A 17,838-nucleotide genomic window follows, 5' to 3' on the forward strand; every position below is an offset into this window, starting at 1 on the left:
ATAATAACATGGTAATTTAGGTCTGTATAATGTTGTAAACAGGTTGTGAGTAATGATTTTATGAAATAGTAATGTATGATGAATTGTATATATACCTCCATGTACATACTATGCATACATATTATATTTGAAAGATGCATTTTACTGTCTTGCCTAGAGGTGTACGCTTTCGTATCCTAAAATAGGCTATCCTATCCTGTTTCTGTTCTCAGGGCGTGGTTATGTCTACGTTGTCTGCATGTGCTTGGAACCGCAGGGAAAATACGCACAGTCAAGCTGTCAGTCATATAACGCACCGCCTTATCTATCGCCCGATTGGTCATCACAGAATCACCTTCTGTAATGACAAATCGAGCGATAGATAAGGCGGTGCGTTGTATGACTGATTTGATTGGTCAACGCCGCTGTCTGTCAGTTTTCAAGAGTTTCTCTGCTTCCTTGCCGCCGAGCGATGTTTTGAGGGGAAATGGGTTCAGGTTTCTTGGTTAGGACGGAAGGGGAAGTAAATAATTTAAATGTCTCTAATATCTGGGAATCTACATTTGATGGACCAGCAATCAACGTCCAGACAGTATCCTGAACATTTCGACCGGCAAAAACTCCTGGATTCGTAAGACTGAAGTTTAAAAAACCTTGAGTCCCGTCCACTCATGTCTTTGTTTGCTAACGTGCAGGGGACGTCCGCGATAAAGTAAAGAATAAATTACGTTTCAATTGACATGATTCGCTTAATATTTTAACTAACGTTACTTGTTGTTTGCTAGTCTTGACCGAACAGAAATATATATTGTTATGGAAAGCGGAGGTTAACAGTCCGGTACAGGCAAACAAAGGAGATGTTAACTTGACCGAACCATATCAATGTGTTTATTATTTATATCGCGTTTTCCAGAAAGGGAGATATTGGCTTTACATCTAAAAAAAACGCCGTTATTCTGGCTAGAAATAGGAAAGCACACAGAAGATGGCATCGACAATGGGCAAAACTGGAATAAATAATGAAAGCAGTTGTGGTCGGGATAGTGGCAGGACAGACGCAGGCAGTCCCACGTCATCCTCAGGGGCCGCATCCCTGCCCTCCAACAGGATTTATTCTCTAGATGACCTGGACACTATTGCCACTGTCGGTAAGTTGGTCCTTTTAACAAATAAGACAAATGTTCAGTGAACAAAAGTGCTATCAAATTTCCCATAGGTTCATATAGTCTCATATTCTCCCAGAGGGGTAACCCCTGATTGTCCCACCCAGACACTTCAATATAATGCCATTTCAAGGTTCAGTTTTTGATCCAAGGCTTATCCTTAGACTACATAATTGTACAGAGACAAGCCAAAGCCTTGTAACAGGATATAAAGTTGCCCTGGGAATTACCTTGGGGTTGACAGCAGTAATGGGCTGTCAGGTACACCTGCATTCTTACCTTACAAAACAAGGCCTGTATGGTTCAGAATTTCACATTTTACCATTTGTTACTTGTTGCAAGCTGCTATTTATCACATTTAACCTTATTCCACATTTAAAGGTGCTTTGAAATGATGCCATTCTATACAAAAATTATACGAAGCCCAGTTCACAGTTCACAATCCACATAACACTATTACACAAAATAGACATGTCATCTGTTGATTAGATCATTGTGCAGAATGTCACTGTTATCTGCACAATGTTAATGGTGAAATTAATTTGTAATTTCCTACTACTAATTTGTTTCAGTTCTTTTGTTGTCTTCAAAGTTATATCCGATGAGAATACTAAGTGTGATGCTTTATTTATTCTGGATCTTCCTCGCGCCCCTGAAGACCTCACTATCTCAGTTCACTCACAGCTCTAACACATTTTAATTAGTTTCATTACACACCTTCTCTTATAATCCCGCATTTGTCATATTTTAAGTGCATACATGCTGTGCTTGCTAACAGCGTAAGACACATCTGAAGGGAGTAAATGTCAAGTGAATAAAATCTTAAAATGTTAACCGAATGTTTAGCTTCTGAGACAATCCGCTTGTTTACAATTTAATCACATGAAAGCTGCATGTTTCTTATTTTCTCATCATATTTTATATACTGGTTCTTGCCACCATGCAATGTCAGGTAGAAACTGGCTGAGCTATTACTCATGTCATGCCACAGTACTACTCATACCAACAAACTTGACCTAGGAACAACCTACATTTAACAACAGTGTTTATGCTGCTTTTTATTCTGTGTGTTAGCATGAACACACATATGGATTAAAGTGTCTGCTAAATAAATGTAATTAGAATTAGGGATGCACGGTAAATTATTTGGTATTTGGTATCGGCCGATAATAAAAATTTAGGCCGATATATATTATAGCCGATAAATTATGAATCATTTCCTCTGGTTGAACCACTTCAGCTGCATGCTGCTCACAGTTAAAATCCAGTACAGTATTGTCTTTCTGTCATGATCATTCACTTACTGTTATTAGCAAAATATTGTTGATGTAGTATGATATTTATGAATGTGCAAATTATAGGAATAAAAACATATTGTTTGAAGCCGACTGCTGTCTGAATGCTTTCTGTCTTGATACCTGTTAGTCTTTTCTGTAACACCTTTCTGGGTTGCTCCGGAAGTTCATCTTTAATTTGTTATTAAATCAACATTATACCAGAAAGTTTAAAAGTTAAAGAATCTTTAATTAGTGTAAAGTAGGCTTGGAAAGATAAAATGCTCAGTCAGAAAATGTAATATTAATATTTAGGTACTGTATATCGGCCAATATATCGGTTATCTGCTTCCAATGTTCAAGAATTATTGTTTATTGTTATCGGCTAAAATTTACATATCGGTGCATCCCTAATTAGAATACATTACTTTGTTGTAATTTTGGGTCACTGTACCATTTACTTGCATTGCATGAAAAAATTATCATGTTGTGTTTCATAGAACAAAGAACATCATACAGGTGTGGAATGACGTGTGTGAGTAAATGACCTAATTTTAATGAATGGTGATGTCCTTAGATGAGTGCCTTAGGGTTAGGAGGAGAGTAGTTCAATAACCAGGTCAGGTCTGAAGTTGTGCACAAGTGCCAGCATGTTTTAGTTTAGCTTTTTTAGTGTTGCTTATAGGGATGTAATGATTCATTGTGAGCCGGTTGAAAATCGATTATAATGTGTGACAATTCAAATCTGTTGAAGTGTGAACTGAATCGCAATATTTTTTTTAACAGCAGGGGCCGCTATTTTCACTGCAAACTTAAACGTGGACATGCTGATATTTCTTAAATGCAAAAAAATCCAAGAAAAGCAGACAGCAGAGATGGAAACTCGAGTCCGCGACTTAAGTCGCATAAACAGAGACTTGCGACTTTACTTGGACTCGTGGACAGCTGACTCGAGACTTGACTTGGACTCGTGACTCATGAGACTCGTAAAAAACGCAAGTCATTTTGGTAGAACATTTCATTCACATTCTTCCTTTACTTCCCCACATGACAGCATCATATAACACTTTTGTCTATTAATTCCCAATCCATTATGTTCTGCAGCAAATGTCACAACGATTCATCTCTAAACACACAAAGTCTTATTATGTACACGCGCGATGCATCTGGAGGACGCGTGTTCATCGTATAGTTATGTAAACGACAAAATGTAGCCCAGTCTTACTTTAGTAGCTTCTGTCCAGACCATTTAATTGCAGCAGATATTATAATGGATGATTAACTTTAAATAGTTTACGTCAGTATTAATTTCGTTGACGAAAACTATAACGAAAATATTCGTTAACGACATGTTTTCACTGACGATAACAAAATAAAAATGAATGCGTGGTACCGAAAACAGTATAAAAAATACGGACATTTTTGTTAACTTCATGGCGGACATCAGCTTGCGCGCATGTGCAGCTTATCTCATATAAGCGGTAGAGAGAAGTCTCTGGGTGAAGAGGAAGCACTGACACGTGTATTCTGCTTCTCCACGCGGTTAACAGTGCGTCTTATTTTCCTTCACAATCGCCGGTAAAGCACCACAAACTTGAAGCGCGACTGCAGGCGAGTCAACCTGAAACTCATTACAAAGGGAAGCACGAACATTTTATATGCCAATGTTAACTTATCCGCTAATGCCAGCTGCTGCATAACGTGAAATACAACATAAAGTAACAGTTAAGCCAAAAGAAGTGATGAAGTAAGTAGGGCTGCGTCGACGCGTCGTATTATTTACGTCTATCTGCTGTAATAGCAGTTTCTGTTCCCGGGCGTGTGTAAGTGAATCAGCAGAACAAGAGAAAGTATAATACACTCGACAAACAGCGATCGAGAGCCTCGGACGCAGTAAGTTAGTGGACGGAGGAATTCCCCCTAACGTTAAGTTACCCCCGGAATGGAATCATCACAGCATGGACACGCAATCACAAACGGACGGAGAGAGGGCACGTAGATGTAGCCTTTCATAATAAATACTTTATTTACATGTGACCTGGACAACAAAACCAGTCTTAAGTAGCACAGGAACATTTTTAGTAAGACAAAAATACATGTGTTGGGTAAAATTAACGATTTTTCTTTTATGCCAAAAATCATTAGGATATTAAGTAAGATCATGTTCCATGAAGATATTTTTAAATTTCCTACCTTATATTATAAAAACTTTATTTTTGTGAGTGGATGTCTGCACAGTGCCCAGATTAACAACTTCAAAGGCGATTTTCTCAATATTTTGATTTTTTTGCCCTCTCAGATTCCAGTTTTAAAAGGTTGTATCTCAGCCAGATATGTCCTATCTAAAAAACTCAATATCATAGAAAGCTTATTTTTCAGCTTTCAGATGATTTTTGACTTAAGAAAAATTGACCCTATAAACTGGTTTTGTGTCCAGGGTCAATACTAGTGTAAGAGTGTATGTGAACCTTTGCAGATTGTGACCCTGCTTAAATTACTCTTAAACTTCAAAAAGGACAACTATCATGAAACCACCAATGCACTTTTTATGTCATTCGATAGCTTTATGCGAGGAATAAACCAATATAGCATAATTAAGAAACTCTGACCTCCGCTGGTGCTGTCTGTCAATCTCCAGTCAGCATGCGTGTGTACGGTGACGGTCAGGACGCTACTCTTTCCAAATGTTCCAATGTTTTCATTATTCTTCATAATGACAAGATGATAGTCTATGGTTTTGTTTAAAATGTATTTTGCTAGAGACTGTGAGTTAACGTTACTCGCTGAGTAGCTTAGTCTTATTAGAAGCACTGGAAGCGGTCTGAATATGAAATAACTCTTTTTAAACCTCTGATTTAACTGTAACTGTGATTGATGCAACGCACTATGTGTTAAACATGTAACATATCATCTCTTCTTCTTGTGTTTAACTATTATTTACTTTGGGAGCAAAATGATCCCCGGGACTTCAGAAGGAGTAGGTGCTTTAAGCGCATCATTGTGCGTCCGGGATGCGCATAACTGTAAATAACGAAGCGAATGCATTAAGCGCATCATTCTGAGTTCCGGGTGCGCGGGCTCGCTTTAACGCCACTCTGCATTAGAGTCTTTTATACGGTGATAGTTTTGTACAATAAACAGAGACAGATAGTAGTATTTTACTTTTACTCAATTAATTATGAGACTGAAAATAGAGTCGGATATTACTTGGAGGAAAAAAATACAGAGCATATATCATGCTCTAGTATTTCATATACACATTTTTTAATGTTTTTACAACATTTTACACTGCGTTCCAAATTATTATGCAAATGATATCTTTCTCTGGTTTTCCTAATTTGTCGATGCAAATGACAGTCAGTATAATTTTCAAGTAATCAACAGTTAGGGTACATTTGGAATTTTATTGAACAAACCTCCCACTGACAACAGTATTTATTTAAAAAATGAAAAACTCAAAATGCACTGTTCCAAATTATTATGCACAACAGAGTTTGAAAACATTTCATAGGTTGTAAAAAACTGAAAATGGTCATTTGTTGAATTTGCAGCATTAGGAGGTCATATTTACTGAAATCAAAAGCTATTTCAATCAAAAACATCCTAACAGGGCAAGTTACATGTTAACATAGGACCCCTTCTTTGATATCACCTTCACAATTCTTGCATCCATTGAACTTGTGAGTTTTTGGATAGTTTCTGATTGAATTTCTTTGCAGGATGTCAGAATAGCCTCCCAGAGCTGCTGTTTTGATGCTAACTGCCTCCCACCATCATAGATCTTTCGCTTGAGGATGCTCCAAAGGTTCTCAATAGGGTTGAGGTCAGGGGAGGATGGTGGCCACACCATGAGTTTCTCTCCTTTTATGCCCATAGCAGCCAATGACACAGAGGTATTCTTTGCAGCATGAGATGGTGCATTGTCATGCATGAAGATGATTTTGCTACGGAAGGCATGGTTCTTCTTTTTGTACCATGGAAGAAAGTGCTCAGTCAGAAACTCTACATACCTTGCAGAGTTCATTTTCACACCTTCAGGGACCCTAAAGGGGCCCACCAGCTGTCTCCCCATGATTCCAGCCCAAAACATGACTCCGCCACCTCCTTGCTGACGTCGCAGCCTTGTTGGGACATGGTGGCCATCCACCAACCATCCACTACTCCATCCATCTGGACCATCCAGGGTTGCACGGCACTCATCAGTAAACAAGACTGTTTGAAAATTAGTCTTCATGTATGTGTGGGCCCACTGCAACCGTTTCTGCTTGTGAGCATTGGTTAGGGGTGGCCGAATAGTAGGTTTATGCACAACTGCAAGCATCTGGAGGATCCTACACCTTGAGGTTTTCGGGACTCCCGAGGCACCAGCAGCTTCAAATACCTGTTTGCTGCTTTGCAATGGCATTTTTGCAGCTGCTCTCTTAATCCGATGAATTTGTCTGGAAGAAACCTTCCTCATTCTGCCTTTATCTGCACGAACCCTTCTGTGCTCTGAATCAGCCACAAATCTCTTCACAGTACGATGATCTCGCTTAAGTTTTCGTGAAATATCTAATGTTTTCATACCTTGTCCAAGACATTGCACTATTTGACGCTTTTCGGCAGCAGACAGATCCTTTTTCTTTCCCATATTGCTTGAAACCTGTGGCCTGCTTAATAATGTGGAACGTCCTTCTTAAGTAGTTTTCCTTTAATTGGGCTCACCTGGCAAACTACTTATCACAGGTGTCTGAGATTGATTTCAGTGATCCAAAGAGCACTGAGACACAATACCATCCATAAGTTTAATTGAACAATATAAAATTAAATGTTTACGACACTTAAATCCAATTTGCATAATAATTTGGAACGCAGTGTAGTCATTTAGCAGACGCTTTTATCCAAAGCGACCTACAGATGAGGTAAACAATGGAAGCAATTGGAACAACATAAGGACAACAAAAAGCATAAGTGCAATAAAAAAAAACTGGTCTCATATAGCCTACCACAGTATACAGAGCTAAGTTTATTTTATTTTTTCACCTTTAATACAGTACTTAAGTACATAAAAAATCTGTCTTTTTTACTTTTAAAATTAAAACTACTTAATTAAAAAAAGATAGTGATTTTAATGTAAACACGGATTAAAATGTTAAAACAACAATATTTATTTATAAAATGTAGTGGAGTAAAAAGTATGATTTGCTTTATAATGTAAGAAAATACTAGAACTTATTGTTTATTTGCAAAGTTTGCCAAAGATTAATCCAAAAAATCTTTATTAGATTAATAAAAAATAATAATCGTTAGATTAGTCGACAATTAAAATAATCGTTAGTTGCAGCCCTAGAAGTAAGTCGTATTGTATATTAAAAGATTGAATGACATGCTTAAAGATCAAAGCAAGTATGAATTGATTGAAAAATGATTGATGAAATGTAAGACAGTTTCTGTAATATGTATTTTTGAAAGATATTTCTCATTCAGTCTCAAGCAAAGAGTGCAGCTCTGTTCTTCAAAGAAGCATGATGCCATAAGCCAATAGCGCTTCAGTGTGAGCCCTGTCAGAGTGTTTCATTGGTTGAATGTACTTAATGAATACACGCTACTGAACGAGTCATTTAAATCAAATGAGATTGAATGAACTAGTACATGTGTTCATGGTCTAATATTCTCTGTGTTGCAACAATGCATATCCAGTAGTTACTGAACTTTTCTGAAAAATAAAGGTAATGACGTGGTTTAATTTCATTCTAAGGTCAAGTAAATGATGTAAAAACAGTTAAATCTTTGTTTGGAACATTTAATTACACATCATGCAATTCATTACATTACTTAATTTAGCCTAGATTACAGCAAAATGGTTCATATTAGTACATCATTCTTGCGCATAAAATGTATTTTGATTTTGCACCGGTAAATGTGGCGCAAAGACCTAGTCAAAAGAAGAAAACACAGGCTATCACACCAGCATCAGCACTGGTTCGAAGCACTGGTTTGAATACCCAAGACATTCTAGAGTTAATTAATATTTCAAAACTGATTTCGCTTCATACACTGTGAATTACAATAACTGAGAAAACTATTGCTAAAAATAGAACAGAGACTTGAGATGTGACCTGGACTCCACCTCAGAGACTTAAGACTTGACTTGGACTCCACTTTAAAGACTTGAGACTTGACATAGACTCGACCTCAATGACTTGAGACTTGACTTGAACTTGCACCTCCGAGACTTGTGAACATGTCTGACAGACAGTATTAGTTTGTTTATATTAAAGAGACCTTTTTTTATTATTAATTTATTTTAAAATTGCAGTTTAGTTTTTGTTATATGAAATAAAACATAATTTTACTATACAAAGAAACGTGAAGCATTTAAGAAATAATGCAAGGGAACTTTGTAAAAATAAATCGTGAGTAAATCGTGAATAAATCGCATCGTGAGATCAGAATCGCATCGCGAGCTGAGTGAATCGTTACATCCGTAGTTGCTTATTGTTGCTCTGTGTTTTGGACAATTAATAAAAAGGATTCCCCCAGTGTTTCCCCCAGACTCAAATGTCCTGTACAGTCAAAAAAAGACTATATTATCACTTTTTTGATTGTGAGGTTTCACAAGAATTAGCCTGCCATGGATTCCTGTTTGGAAGGTGCTAAAGGTCTGGTTCTTTTGTAGGCTTAAACTGGTCAAAAAACACCCACTTAGGCTACATTTATACAACGATGGAGTAGAAAACAGAAAGACGACGACACACGACAGCGTTGTCAAGACGATCTGCATTTACAAATAAATTAAAACGCTTTATTATACATGCCAGACCAGTTGATGGCAATGTTGTGTTGAAAAGAAACACCACGTGCCAGCACACATACCCTGTTTTAAAGGACTCATCGGAAGAGCACTTTAAACAAGTTGGTATGATTTATGAAATTCACTTCATGAAATGTCTGGAACATATTTTGCTTAAAAACACTCAATGGCTGTGTAAGCAAAACCGTTTTTGCCTCGTCAAAAACAGCTATGCTCACAGCAACCCGTTTTGGTGCATGTCTCTTTAAATGATAATGAGTTACAGCGCACCCCCACCCCCTTCCATCCGGCGTGTCAACACAACACATGCTGGTTGTGTTGCTGCCATGGCAATCGTTTAGCTAAATTATATTTCCTGAACTCCTCTGCGGTTAGTTTTGTTTTAAACGTCTCAAATAATTCGTCCCGAGACTAAAAAATCTGTCACAGCAAACAGCACATCCTAGTAATGCGCTCACGTTGTGCGTGTATGCTTGCCTAAAATCCACGGAATGCGCACTTGCAGGTCTCAATGGAATTACTCGGATTTTAGCGCTTGTCATTGACAAGTTATACACACACAACGTGAGAGCATAACTAGTATGTTGTGACAGATTTTTCAGCCTATAATGACGAATGATTTGAGACGTTTAAAACTGTTCATTAGCAAAATAAGCAGCTAAACATGTTAACGCACATAATGTATTAACAACAGCTAAACTCCAAGTGCCCATTAAATAACATATAAATATAGAGTAAGTTTAACACTGGATTTGAATGTTCTATTTAGCCTGTGACTGACTTAGCTCCCTTCGCTATCATATGCTGACGTTATCCTCCTATATATACGGTACATTTACATTAATTCAGACTGTTATACTACATATATATTACTTACATCGTCAGCTTTGTCTCGTTCAGTTGGTCTCGATCCCTCTTGAGGAATAACTTTAAAGCTAATCCTGCTTCTACTGTCCCAGGTTGATAAAGCACTCTGGCTTGAAGTGATTCGCGCAAACAAGCAGGTTTTTACTTATGGTTTCTGATGGATTTCCACTAAAAATAAAATAAATCCACTCCTGTCTCTTCCGAGGTTGGGACTCTGTGCAGCGACTACATTACATTTTGCATGTTTTCCACGAACTTTAGCCATGGCGTCACGTACACCGCTGTCGCTTGTGGAAACAACAATGGCGGCAGCGCCGTGGGTGGAATTGTGTAGATTAAGGGGCGGTAACATTATAATAAGAGCCTCCCTCTATTTCACAACAGGCGCGAAATCTGAACTGCTCGATTTCTCACATGCTTGCAGGGAAAGGCACACCAAAACAAACTTACTGGGTTCTTGTTTTTCACGGTTGGTAGATACATCGGGGACCCAATTATAGCACTTACACGGGGAAAAAGTCTGATTTTCGTCCGATGAGCCCTTTAAAATAAAAGCACTTTTAATACACTTTGTCGGCGTGTATGTGTGCTTATAGTTATGTTAATAAATATTATGTTGGAGAAATGATTATTAGTACAGGGCTTGACATTAAGCATTTTCATGTGGTTGTCCTTCTGACAAATATATTTGTCATTCACTTGTCCAATTACAAAAATTACTTGTCCAAAGATAAAAAATTATATTTCATTTGAATTCTCAATATAATTGTTTCGGATTTACATTGGTCAAGTTTGCTTATAAGCATTTTAACTAGTGTCCACTTTGGCCGCCTGAATTTGGTTATAGCCCTACTCTCCGTGACTTCTATAAAACAAAGGCGAGCAGTAATTATTATTAGTGTTAAAGTCACCATGAAACGGAAGTTGCGATTGACTTCTTTTCCGTATCGTGACGTGTGTCCGAGTGAAACGGCCTGGCCATTGGACAGTCAGTTTTGTCCTACCTCTTTTTTGATGCTGACGTCATGTGGTGAAGAGTTGTTGTTGAGAGGGGGAGAGGAGCTTAATGTTTTTGATTAAAGATTACAAGTGCAAATGAATAAAAAAAAATGTTGTTGCAAGGATAAATCATTTGTAATAATCACTGCAACACTGTGTAAAACCCTTATATAATATAAATAACTATGTCTTCAGATGTGTATAATGAAGCGTTATCTTTTTATTACCTTAGAATGAGCTATTACTATCTACATCAGGGTTTTTCCTGGCTCAAAATGAGGCGGAGGTGGTGCTATCCTGATCTTGTACACACACACGTAGGCCTACCGTACCTTTAAGTGGCTTAACCCAAGTGACTTTGAGTTTGACATATTACAAGTTCTAATAAAATTAGATCAAAATGACAATTATTAAGTTATATAAAACATTACTTTTATTCAATCAAACAGAAATGTTTTTTTTATCAAAAAAAGCTTATTTATCATTTTCAACTAATTTTTCAGCCCACAATAGACAACTGAATTAACCAGTCTTTCTAAATGAGCAAAGCTCATTCACATCTTGCATTCTCTGTGGTTCCCTTTAAATGATTCAAGGATCTCTTATATTCTCTAGTGACTGAAAAGTTCAATAGTTTAAATGAATCTGTTCAAATTAGTCATTCGTGTGCGAGTCGTTCTGAACGCAATGTGCGTTCATACTGGCGAACTCGCTGTGTACAGTATACGCTGATTCAACAATACAACTGTACAGCTAAAGACATTACAATGATGTACATCATCTTTTTAGCGCCTCAGTGTGCTGATAATGAAACAGCGCCTCCATTGTGGCGTAATGTCGCAACTGCAGTTACAAATGACAGTCTGTTAAATGCACGCAGCATTTCTTATGAAGACTCGCAACATATTTTGGCGAGAGTCTGAGGCAGCACGACGTTTGACGGAGGCGGCCTCCTCCAATTTCTCTATGCAGGAAAAAACCTGTACATACACCGCGGGTCCCCTTGCATATAATTCGCTATGTTCTGCCAGCCGTCGTAGTGTTTTGAACGGGAGGGGGAGGGGTGGAGTGAGTGGTTGGTTGCAATTCGCAACCTTGCCTCTAGATTTTACTGACTGGACCTTTAAGGCTGTAAGTTAACTTTTTTTGCACATAGCACTGGTGCTACAGAGGTTTAAAGTTTGGTAGCACAGGCCAAACAGTAGGAGCACAAGTATAAATCGTCTGTTGTCATTAAAATAAATATGCAAGTGCAGTTCATCATGAATAGGTAGGTAAATGACAAATGACATTAATGTTACATACAGATGGATAAATTGGGGCCATATCATTTTTAGTTTACCTAAATTTGTTTTAATTTTTCTAAGTTCTGTGTTTTTCATTTAAATTACTGTAGTATACTATAGTAGTTACTAAAATATTTATTAAAATTTGTTTTTGAACTTTACTATAGTATACAGTTAAGGCTGTCACGATAAACCGACAATAAATGTCACGTGATTTATGCACAGCTTTTGAGTGAAGTACGGGAAAATGCTACTGCATCCGAAAGCCACAGGGCACTCTCGTGCGGAAACTCTAAATACGCACTGCAGAAGAAGACCATAACAGGTTCTAGAATCAAGGAAATGCCTATGGACATCTTTTTATCACTGTTATTCAAGCCTCATCAGGTATTTTTATGATAATAAAGTATATTTATAATGATCATGGTTGACAGGTGTTGCTTTTTCAAATGCACATTATAAGCGACTCAAACTCGCACTGCTTTTAGATCGAGCAGCATTTCCTACTGATCCCAGAGACGTGCTTGACGGACAAGCTACGCATTAAAAAAAAAAATCGACACATTGCATATCACAGCGAGCTCGATTACAATAGGATTTAGTGGTATCGCGATAAATTATCGTGCAGCCCTATCAATTTACTACAACGGCACTGTAATTTTCAAAAGCAAATACTACATGGTTTCCGCGGGGTATTGAAAAGCATTAATAGTCATTAAATGGATTTTGATCAAATTAAGGCCTTAAATGGCATTAAAAAGCATTAAATTTAAATTCTGACGGCATTAAAATTATAATATTAACAATTTATTTTGAATGAACTTTACAAGTGATTTGCTGTCGCAAAATTGTACATTTATGCACTAAAAACATGGAACCAGTTTGGTAACTGCTTCAGGCCGGTGCGGATTTGCGGTAACTAGGGGTGGGCCGATCCAATACTCGGTATCGATATTAGTCCGATACTGGGCGACAATTAGTGGATCGGATATTGTAGAAGTCGGGGGGCACAATCCGATCCAATACCATCAGCGCGACATGCTCTGAGCGACATGCCGTAAAGCGCGACATGGTCTGAGCGACATGCCGTAAAGCGCGGCGATTAGAAAACGTGGGTGATAGTCCATCGTTAAAATGTCAGGTGTTTGGAAATACTTTACAGTTAAAGGAGAAAAAAGCCAAGCCGAATGCAACGTGTGCAACGTAAGCGTTTTGAGAGGTGGCAAAGCGGGAAACTATAATACGACAAATTTGATAAAACACTTGCATAAACATAATCTAAAGCAGTATGAGGAATTTATGCAGACAACCAGTGCCAAGAAGAAAAGTGTTCTGCAACAACAAACACTACAGGAAGTCATTCAGAAGCGTGAGAAACTTCCCCCCGAAAGCAACAAAGCAAAGCTGATAACGAAGAAAGTGACGGAAGGACTCTTAAAACGTGAGTCAGTGGTTTTTGTGGCAGTTTTAAAGGTAGGGAACCTACTGCTATCTCTTAACGTCTTATGGGAAACTTGAAGTTTAACCAAATATTTTAGTTTACATTGCAAGTATCTTTTTGTTCTGGAACTAAATCCATTTTAAATGGTTATTTTTATGTGTTTATGTCTTTATAGTTCAACCAAAGAGGTTACATTTGAAAAATTTTGTGAGTGCTTATTGTACTGTGTTCTACTGTACATTTTGTGATGGAGGTAATTTATATGTTTTATGTTAATTTATTATACTTAATTTATGGTTTACTTTGAGTGTTGCGTTACATCCAGTACTTTATTGGAATTTGCACACAGTTGCACTTTAAATTTCATTTTGTATGTTTAAGCTCATTTTCAATAAAAATCTAAACTTAAAGGTACAGTGCGGGATGTTTTGTATGATCTATTAACAGAAATGCAATATAACATACAAAACTGTGTCTTTAGATGTGTATAAAAACCTTACGTAATGAAAAGTTATGTTTTTATTACCTTAGAATAAACCAGTTGTATCTACATAGGGAGCGGGCCTATCTACATCGAATTTGTTATGTTGCGCAGCCATGTTTTGTACAGTAAGCTCTAACGGACAAACAGCTCTACAGAGCGCGTTTCGTATATGTTGGTCTTCGTGTGTGTTTTTAGACGCAGCTTGCGTCATCACTGAGTTGAAGACGCACAAAGTAGTAAGTCGTAGTACGGAGAGGGGAGGAGTAGTCGTCGTCTAGCTGAAGCAATTGATTGTTCTGTCTTAGAAGTTTTGATAAAATGGAGGACCATGCTATTGTGCACAAGAGCCGACAGAGCGTGAATCTCCGTCGTCAAAGAAACGCAAACGTGATGCTGCCAGACGAATTAGAGACAAACGGCGGCAGAAATCCAGGATAAACATGGTGTATCTATTACCAGATGGAAGGCACTGTTGAAAGACAAATGTTTTCAAGGCGACGCCGAAGTTGCCTGTTTTCTGCTAGACTGGTAAAATAATTCAACATTTTCAATGTTTCCACTTTTTCAATGTTTACCAAACAACTGTTTTGTTGAAACGGTAACGTTAGCATTTTATACAAATGGCCATATAACCTCCGAATAATAATGTTTTTCCGTCCCTGCGGTACGTACTCCGGTTGTTCCTGACTTTACAAAGGGGGAGACAAACGTCTACTAACTTACACCTAACTGCCTATGTCGCTGTCAGATCAAACGCTTTGAACAGCGTTGCTATTTACGATTAGCTAACTTTAGTTACTTCACTACTCTCAGCGTGTACTAGATAGCACGCAAGAAATATATCTAATTATAGAATTGTAACAGTAACTTTCGCAATAGAATACATGTTAAATGATTAATTACGTTAATATATTGCCTTACCTGCTTGTATCACTACTATCCGCTGTCTCAGTAGACGACATCTTTTTTTACTGTTGCGGCCACCGTCGTAATTCGAAAGGGAGGGGTGGGCAAATGACTCAGAGATTCGTTGCAAAACTATAATACAAAGCTAGTGGCCGCTGATTTTCAAGAACTGCGCCTAAGTCTATAAGTCATGTTTGTGGCGTTACATATTTCAGTTTTTTGCACAGTAGAACATTTGAGCTCTGTAGCACATTTGTTGCACAGTTTAAGCATGATGCTTTTTGTATGGCTGACAAATGTGTTATAAACAGCTTAATTGATAAAAAGGTCGATGGAGATGGTATTGGATCGGTATCGGTATCGACAGATACTCAAGGTTATGGTATCGGTATCGGATATGAAAAAGTGGTATCAGCCCAGCCCTAGCGGTAACGCCGGATGTTTGGATAGTGGTGGGATGAGACCTAGCAAAGAAGATGCACCATGGGGAAGTGCAAATTCCAGGAGAAGTGGTTGGAAGACGATGATTTTAAGACATGGTTGCAGCCCGTTCGTGGTCAACCAGGTGAAGGATTTTGCAGTGTTTGCAAAAAGAAATTTAAGCTAGCTACGATGGGTGTAAACGCCGTTAAATCACATAATGCAGTCTGACAGCCACAAATCGGCTATTAGGGTCACACAGTCGCAACAATTTACTATGTCTAGTTACTTTAATGCGACCGACAAAGTACCCTCTGCTGCTACTAGTACTGCCACCACCACTACAAATATAATATTATATATAATATTTTAGTATATATATAGTATATAATATTAATATTAGAGGTGCACCGATTGACCGGACAGAGATCGGAATCGGTCGGTTTTTCGTATGATCGGCCGGACCGGTGACCGGCCGGTCAGTCTCACGTCTCACCGATTCCAACCCGATCTTCTGTTGCCCATGATGCGGGCAAGAATGTCACAGCCGTCAGTACACTCAAAGCCGCAAGTAAACATGTAAACATGCACAGCCTGTCTTTTTTCACCTAGGTAAAATGACATTCAACACGACTTCTACTTGTTTTTAAAAATCCAAAATATAAAAAAATGAATAAATCAACCATGTGATATACACTCACCTAAAGGATTATTAGGAACACCTGTTCAATTTCTCATTAATGCAATTATCTAATCAACCAATCACATGGCAGTTGCTTCAATGCATTTAGGGGTGTGGTCCTGGTCAAGACAATCTCCTGAACTCCAAACTGAATGTCAGAATGGGAAAGAAAGGTGATTTAAGCAATTTTGAGCGTGGCATGGTTGTTGGTGCCAGACGGGCCGGTCTGAGTATTTCACAATCTGCTCAGTTACTGGGATTTTCACGCACAACCATTTCTAGGGTTTACAAAGAATGGTGTGAAAAGGGAAAAACATCCAGTATGCGGCAGTCCTGTGGGCGAAAATGCCTTGTTGATGCTAGAGGTCAGAGGAGAATGGGCCGACTGATTCAAGCTGATAGAAGAGCAACTTTGACTGAAATAACCACTCGTTACAACCGAGGTATGCAGCAAAGCATTTGTGAAGCCACAACACGCACAACCTTGAGGCAGATGGGCTACAACAGCAGAAGACCCCACCGGGTACCACTCATCTCCACTACAAATAGGAAAAAGAGGCTACAATTTGCACGAGCTCACCAAAATTGGACAGTTGAAGACTGGAAAAATGTTGCCTGGTCTGATGAGTCTCGATTTCTGTTGAGACATTCAAATGGTAGAGTCAGAATTTGGCGTAAACAGAATGAGAACATGGATCCATCATGCCTTGTTACCACTGTGCAGGCTGGTGGTGGTGGTGTAATGGTGTGGGGGATGTTTTCTTGGCACACTTTAGGCCCCTTAGTGCCAATTGGGCATCGTTTAAATGCCACGGCCTACCTGAGCATTGTTTCTGACCATGTCCATCCCTTTATGACCACCATGTACCCATCCTCTAATGGCTACTTCCAGCAGGATAATGCACCATGTCACAAAGCTCGAATCATTTCAAATTGGTTTCTTGAACATGACAATGAGTTCACTGTACTAGAATGGCCCCCACAGTCACCAGATCTCAACCCGATAGAACATCTTTGGGATGTGGTGGAACGGGAGCTTCGTGCCCTGGATGTGCATCCCACAAATCTCCATCAACTGCAAGATGCTATCCTATCAATATGGGCCAACATTTCTAAAGAATGCTTTCAGCACCTTGTTGAATCAATGCCACGTAGAATTAAGGCAGTTCTGAAGGCGAAAGGGGGTCAAACACCGTATTAGTATGGTGTTCCTAATAATCCTTTAGGTGAGTGTATTATCTGATTGAGTTCTTTACTAACACAAAAAACTGCAAATACATATACATCTTTAGAGTAGAATTCACTCATAAGATTTTTAACTTTTTTATTGAAGTTGCAGCAAAAATCAACCCACTGAAAAAATGAAATAAAGCAATGTTAGTTTCATAAACAAACAAGAATAAAGTTGAAGTATTTTATTGTTATCTTAGACTTTTGTGAGACGAGTACAAAAATGTAAAAGGTAAATTAAGTGACATGTTCAGTTATATTTTATTATTTGTACTTATTTTCAGTCACAGAGTTCTTCAATTTAAGATTTGTTT

At 38.2% G+C, this 17,838-nt stretch overlaps 1 protein-coding gene across 1 annotated transcript in view; it reads left to right on the top strand.

Moving 5' to 3' along the window:
• The first annotated feature begins 423 nt into the window (after positions 1–423).
• The window catches only part of prkx (protein kinase X-linked), a 100,003-nt gene continuing 82,588 nt past the window's right edge, over positions 424–17,838 (top strand). The window contains exon 1 of the mRNA XM_057330606.1: positions 424–1,127. Within this exon, the coding sequence (XP_057186589.1) occupies positions 965–1,127 (163 nt within the window). The 5' untranslated portion in view covers positions 424–964. The remainder of the gene's footprint in view (positions 1,128–17,838) is intronic.

Source organism: Triplophysa rosa, linkage group LG4 (genome assembly GCF_024868665.1).
Source record: "Triplophysa rosa linkage group LG4, Trosa_1v2, whole genome shotgun sequence".
Lineage (NCBI taxonomy): Eukaryota > Metazoa > Chordata > Actinopteri > Cypriniformes > Nemacheilidae > Triplophysa > Triplophysa rosa.